Source organism: Bombina bombina, chromosome 3 (genome assembly GCF_027579735.1).
Source record: "Bombina bombina isolate aBomBom1 chromosome 3, aBomBom1.pri, whole genome shotgun sequence".
NCBI classification, from domain to species: domain Eukaryota; kingdom Metazoa; phylum Chordata; class Amphibia; order Anura; family Bombinatoridae; genus Bombina; species Bombina bombina.
The window spans coordinates 1,085,664,117-1,085,670,223 of record NC_069501.1 but is presented as its reverse complement, the minus strand read 5'-3'; the positions used below and the strand labels follow the sequence as shown (position 1 = coordinate 1,085,670,223).

The 6,107-nt window shown below is 36.4% G+C and overlaps 1 protein-coding gene across 1 annotated transcript in view; it reads right to left on the bottom strand.

Annotated features, from left to right (window-relative positions):
• Window positions 1-244: 244 nt before the first annotated feature.
• NEK3 (NIMA related kinase 3) overlaps window positions 245-6,107 on the bottom strand; it is a 90,462-nt gene continuing 84,599 nt past the window's right edge. The window contains exons 12-14 of the mRNA XM_053708387.1: window positions 5,021-5,155; window positions 3,103-3,235; window positions 245-843 (exon numbers count right to left, since the gene is read on the bottom strand). Of these exons, the coding sequence (XP_053564362.1) occupies window positions 771-843; window positions 3,103-3,235; window positions 5,021-5,155 (341 nt within the window). The 3' untranslated portion in view covers window positions 245-770. The remainder of the gene's footprint in view (window positions 844-3,102; window positions 3,236-5,020; window positions 5,156-6,107) is intronic.

The window sequence follows — 6,107 nt, the reverse complement described above, 5'->3', positions numbered from 1 at the left end:
AGGCTAAAAGGCTTGCGGGAACAGCTATACCGACAAGACTCGTAATAGCTGCGTTACTGTTTTAACGCAAAACTTGTAATCTAGGTGACAGCAAAAATTGCTTCGTTTTGCAGTCAAGTTAGAAACACCTTGAAATACTGTTTAAGCGTTGTTTATGTTTTATCTTTTATTGTGGCCAATTAGGATAGACAGAAATGAGCTGGTGCACACATAAAACTTAGTTTTCAAACGCAGGCAAAATAAATAATGAAATACATTTAAAAGTTTATTCACTATGCAATAATTAAAAATTTCGTGGATTGAGATTAATGTCCCTTTAAAGATCTTTACCTAAACAGTAGCTCCAAAATCCCTTCTGTATATAGAAATATATTGTTTAATGCTTTTTGCCATCATCACAGAGTAATGTCTTTACACAGCTCCCTTTATAACAGAGAGGAATGCCCCCCTTTATTACCCATTCCCCAGGTTTGCATAACCAACACCGTTATATTAATATACTTTTTTACCTCTGTGATTACCTTGTATCTAAGCCTCTGCTGACTGTTCCCTTATTTCAGTTCTTTTGACAAACTTTAAACTTAGCCAATCAGTGCCCTCTCATAAGTAACTCCACGGGAGTAAGCACAAACTGTCACAATGCACCGAGATATGAACCTACCTAGGTTTAGCTTTCAACCAAGAATACCAAAATAACAAACCCAATTTGATAAAAGTAAATTGGAAAGTTGTTTAAAATGGCATGCCCTATCATGAAAGTTTTATTTTGACTACACTGTCCCTTTAATTATCTCCGTCAGTGCAGATATCCAGTCTGGGTCACTGTCGTCTTCTTCAAAGTCCCTGAAAAATAAATAAATAAAGTATTTCAACACATACATACATTTTATATTTTGGGGTTTTAAGGATATCTTCACAAAAGCAACATAATTATAAATACTATATCATTAATTTATTTTAAAAATAATAAATCAGATTATAATATTAAATTATTAATGTATAATTTTGCTGCAATCTAACATCTTCTAAACAACCTTTAAAAGATATAAACTTATTTTTCTTTTTATAATAAAAACAAAACCCAAACAAGCAAACAACCTATGACTTAGGTACAATTGGCAGTATTTTTACATTCTACATATTTTAATTATTCAACTTTTACAAAAAAAAAATATTTGATCATGTGTGATGCCAGATATGTCACCGATAATGTCTTCAACAACAATTACATATGACTTGGTCAATGTTGTAACAAAAATCTATCAAAACATAAAAGGGCATGAAAGTCCAATTTAACCCCTTAACTGCTGAGCCATTTGCCACCCCTGTGCTGAGGTGTTCTGGAGGTTTTTTTTGTAAAGCTGCCCACATTTAACCCTTACTGTTGGTAATTTCTCAGTGAGAAAGCCACAGATATTATAAATTTCAACAGACCCAACAGATTAAAGCTATACTATTAATGTGAAATCTACAACAAAAAGTGTAAAACACAAATCTATTTTTTTTAAAATGTTAATAAACCAAGTTGCAAACAATACTGTGGTTTTTTTCAAACTCTTATCTTCATATAAATAAGGGCCTTTTGGTATATGTATATACAACTTTAATCTGCACATAGGCGCTCCCATGAGCTTCTGCTCAAATATGTGCACATTTATTCATGCCATAGTGATCACCTGACTGACTTTTTTTAAATTGCACTTAAAGGGATATGAAACCCAACATTTTTCTCTCATGATTCAGATAGAGAATACAATTTTAAACAACTTTCCAATTTGCTTCTATTATTTAATTTGCTTCCTTCTCTTGTTATCATTTTCTGAAAGGTTTATCTAGGCAAGTTTAGGAGCAGCAGAGAACCTAGGTTCTAGCTGTTGATTGGTGGCTGCATATATATATATATATATATATATATATATATATATTGATTGTGATTGGCTCACCCATGTGTTCAGTTAGAAACCAGTAGTGCATTGCTGCTCCTTCAACAAATGATACCAAGAGAATGAAACAGATTAGATAATATAAGTACATTAGAAAGTTGTTTAAAATTATATTCTCTATCTGAATCATGAAAGAAAAAATGTGTGTTTCATATCCATTTAAACTCTTTAACCCCATGGTGATTGCCATTCAAACGGTGGGTCTTGGGATTTCTAGATCATAAGGTACCTGAGGTGCTAATATTTTCTAAGTTTTTTTTAAAAAATTTTAAAACAATTTTTTTAACTTTTTCTTTTTTAAAGACCCCCAAGATTACCTTTCCAACAGTGGGTCTTGGGGGTCTGTAGCTGCTAAGATGCCTGAGATACAGGCTTCGAAGCAGCATGCCCCCTCCTCCTATACTTAACATAGTTAAGTATAAATAATGACGTCACCGCGCATCACGTGAATCCCCGGTGATGCCTGTCACTCTATAGGCACGATCGCCGGGGTAGGAGCAGTTAGGAGCCCCCAGATCTCCCTCAAGGTGGGAGAGTGCTCATGACGGCTCTGAGCCATCATTAGCACCAGAGTGAGAAACTCTGTGATGGCTCAGAGCCGTCATTAGCACTCAAAGGGTTAAAGGAATAGGAAAATCAAATTAAACTTGCATGATTCAGATAGAGCATGTCATATTAAAGACACTTTTAAATTCACTTGTATTTTCAAATGTACTTTGTTTTCTTGGTATCCCTTGTTGAAAAAAATATGCACATATCCTACATTAGTGGGAGCTAGCTGGTGATTGGTCCCTGCACACATTTGTCATTAGTGATTGGCTGACTAGATGTGTTCAGCTAGCTCTCAGTAGTGCATTGCTGCTCCTTCAGCAAAGGATAACAAGAGAATGAAGCAAATTTGATGAAAGAAGTAAATTGGAAAGTTGTTTAAAATGATATGTTCTATCTGAATCTGAAAGGAAAAAAAATTGGGTTTCATATCCCTTTAAGTTTTCTGTAGCCACTTGGCACTTTTAAGTTTCTGGGTATTGGTGATATCACCATGCCCATGCACATATAGCACATAAGATAATAAATGCTCATTTTCTGCTTTAAAGGGATACACCTGTATAAGTCTTTAATAAACAAATTATGAGTTTTAAGTGAATGCACAACTCACGTGTCTTCATCATCAGATCTTGGCTGGAATCTCTCTGGATCCACAGTAATCTCTTCTTCTGCTCCACCGTCTGTGGCATCAGGTGTCTGGGTAACATTAGACAGAGGTCCCCTTAGCCAGCCCTCAGAGGATTCTGTTAAAAACAGCAAATAAAACAATCTCAGATTGATCCCTGCAGAAATGTTGTAACCTAGCTACTACCAATCTAGTCTGGTAAGGCCACATTTAAAGAGCCAGTGTGCTACTGGTGATAAACTTGCCACAAATAGCAATAACAAACACACAATCAAACATAAAATTAGAATTTTTTTACTAAACCTGGTGTTAGAGAGCAATGTGGGCAATCATCTTAGGCAACCACTAATGCAAGAATGTGTGATGTGAGCCAGGACTCTCCGAGTAATCGATAATTTGTGTAGATCACCAATAACAATTATTTAAGGGCACAATTGACTTTAAATTTATTTTTTCTCCTGATAAAATATAGAATTATTTCTCAGCGTTCACATGCCCTATGAGTTTCCATCAAGGGAAGATTTAAATGGACATTAAAGTGCCAGAAATGCACTGATCATGTGACATCGAGCAGATACTATGCGTGTATTTGTGAGGGTCAAAAATGCTTTGCAAATATAATGTTAACACCCCCAGGGTTCTTTTTTCCTGGTATCCCAGTGGCTCTCAGTGAAGTAAAACTATTGTTTTCTTCCTGGTTGACAGACGGTACCGCCAATCAGAAGCCACGCCTCCTGTTCCATAGATAAACAGCACATTATGCTCCTGCATCTATGCATTAACCAATGTTACAAGTGAACAACATAGCCTGCTTGTCTATGGGATAGAAGCTCACTGGCTAATAAGGAAAACTCACACAGTTCTTTAAATGGGCAGTGATACATGCCACAAGCATAAAAACAAAATGTCTTTCTCAGCATAGGCACATTTCAAACACCAAATATAGGTACTCAAGGAAGTAACACAAAGTCTAGGTACATAAGTGAGTGATGGAACTCCTAGGTACACAAGTGAGTGATGGGACTCCTAGGTGCTCAAGTGAGTGATGGAACCCCTAGGTACTCAAGTGAGTGATGGAAGCTGTAGCTGCTCAAATGAGTTATGGGACCCCTAGGTTCTCAAGTAAATGATGAAACTCGAGTGATGAAACCTGTAGGTGCTCAAATGAGTGATGAAACGCCTAGGTGCTCAAGTGACTGATGGAAGCCGTAGGTGCTCAAGTGAGTGATGAAACCCCTAGGTGCTCGAGTAATGGAATCCCTAGCTAATAAAGTAAGTGATGAAACTCCTAGGTGCTCAAGTGAGTGATGGGACCCCTATCAACTCTAGTGACTTATCCTAGCTACTCAAGTGAGTGATGAAACCCCTAGTAAGTGATGGAACCCCTAGGTGCTCAAGTTAGTGATGGAACCCCTAGGTACTCAAGTGAGCGATGGAACCCCTAGGTGCTCGAGTAATGGAATCCCTAGCTAATAAAGTAAGTGATGAAACCCCTAGGTGCTCAAGTGAGTGATGGGACCCCTATCAACTAGTGACTTATCCTAGCTACTCAAAGTGAGTGATGAAACCCCTAGTAAGTGATGGAACCCCTAGGTGCTCAAGTTAGTGATGGAACCCCTAGGTACTCAAGTGAGCGATGAAAACCCTTGGAGCCCAAGTGAGTAATAGAACCCCTAAGCCAGTGTTTCCCATCTCTAGTCCTTAGGACCCGCAGGTGAAATATTCAGTTGATGAGTGTGGTGATTATTTAACGTGTGCTCTAGTTAAGATATAATTAATATCTGGCCTGTTAAGGGTTTTGAGGACTAGAATTAGGAAACCCTGCCCTTGACAAATGCCTAAAATGTTGCAAATTCAGCCTTTGATACCAGTGAGTGTAATCCAAAGCACACTGTAAACTTACTTGGTTTATGTATGGTGTATGTTTCAAATGCCATGGTAAGATCTGCGTTCTTTAGAATATTGAGAACTGTTTCTGTAGATTCTTTCTTCCACTTCTTCCTCTGCGCATTAAGACCATACTTTATAACAGAGCCATCTGTGCAGGCAAACGTTCAACAAAGAAAACAACTAAAACACTTGTAGACTTTATACAGACCCCATTGTCCCATTCTGATAAAAATATTCACTATTAATCAGTCTGGATTAACATAAATGTGTTGTGTTTTACTGATGGCGGTGGTGTTGAGAAGATATTCCTTATACACACACAACACAAGGAGTATGCAGCAGGGTCTGCAACAATGTTTATTTATAGAATGTTATATTTTCTTGCAAACACTGCTGCCAAGGAATGCTAAATACGTGTATTTTCTAGTCCAGTGCTGAACTCTCGTGTAATTAACATTAATAATATTTTACAGTTTTACACTACATTGATTATATTCAAATTCTATTACAATATCCATTTTATAGTAAGACATGACAAAAATAAAAACAAGAGATTTTAAATTAAATTTAAAAGGGCTGAATGTTTACAGCCTTTAATGTACATGGTACAATGGACTAATCTGAAAGTATCTTACCACATACAAACATAATGACAGTGGGTATGAAGAATTGCTAATAATTGTTATTATTCTGTCTGATCATTGTCCTAGCCTTCTTTGCACTGGGTTCCTTAACCATTCATGTTGACCATGTACTTATGTATTACTGGTGGTCAATTGGTGGCACTTATAGTTTAGCATAAATAAACTAATGTTAAATAAATGTTAGGCTGATTCATTTTTTTCTATGAATTAAAATTGTATAAATATGCAAAATGCGCTGCAATTTGAATACAAATATTTTATTACTATCATTTGGTGGGAAAGCATTGGCAGTGTGGACAAACACTGCTCAAGTCTACATAGTTATGCTTTTCCACAAATGATACTCAAAGAATAAAGTACAAGTTAGGATAGAGACAAAATATAATAATAATATGTACTTTAATTACTTTACCTGCAAATTTATACTGCAGTGCCTCACTATTAACCTTTTCTTTT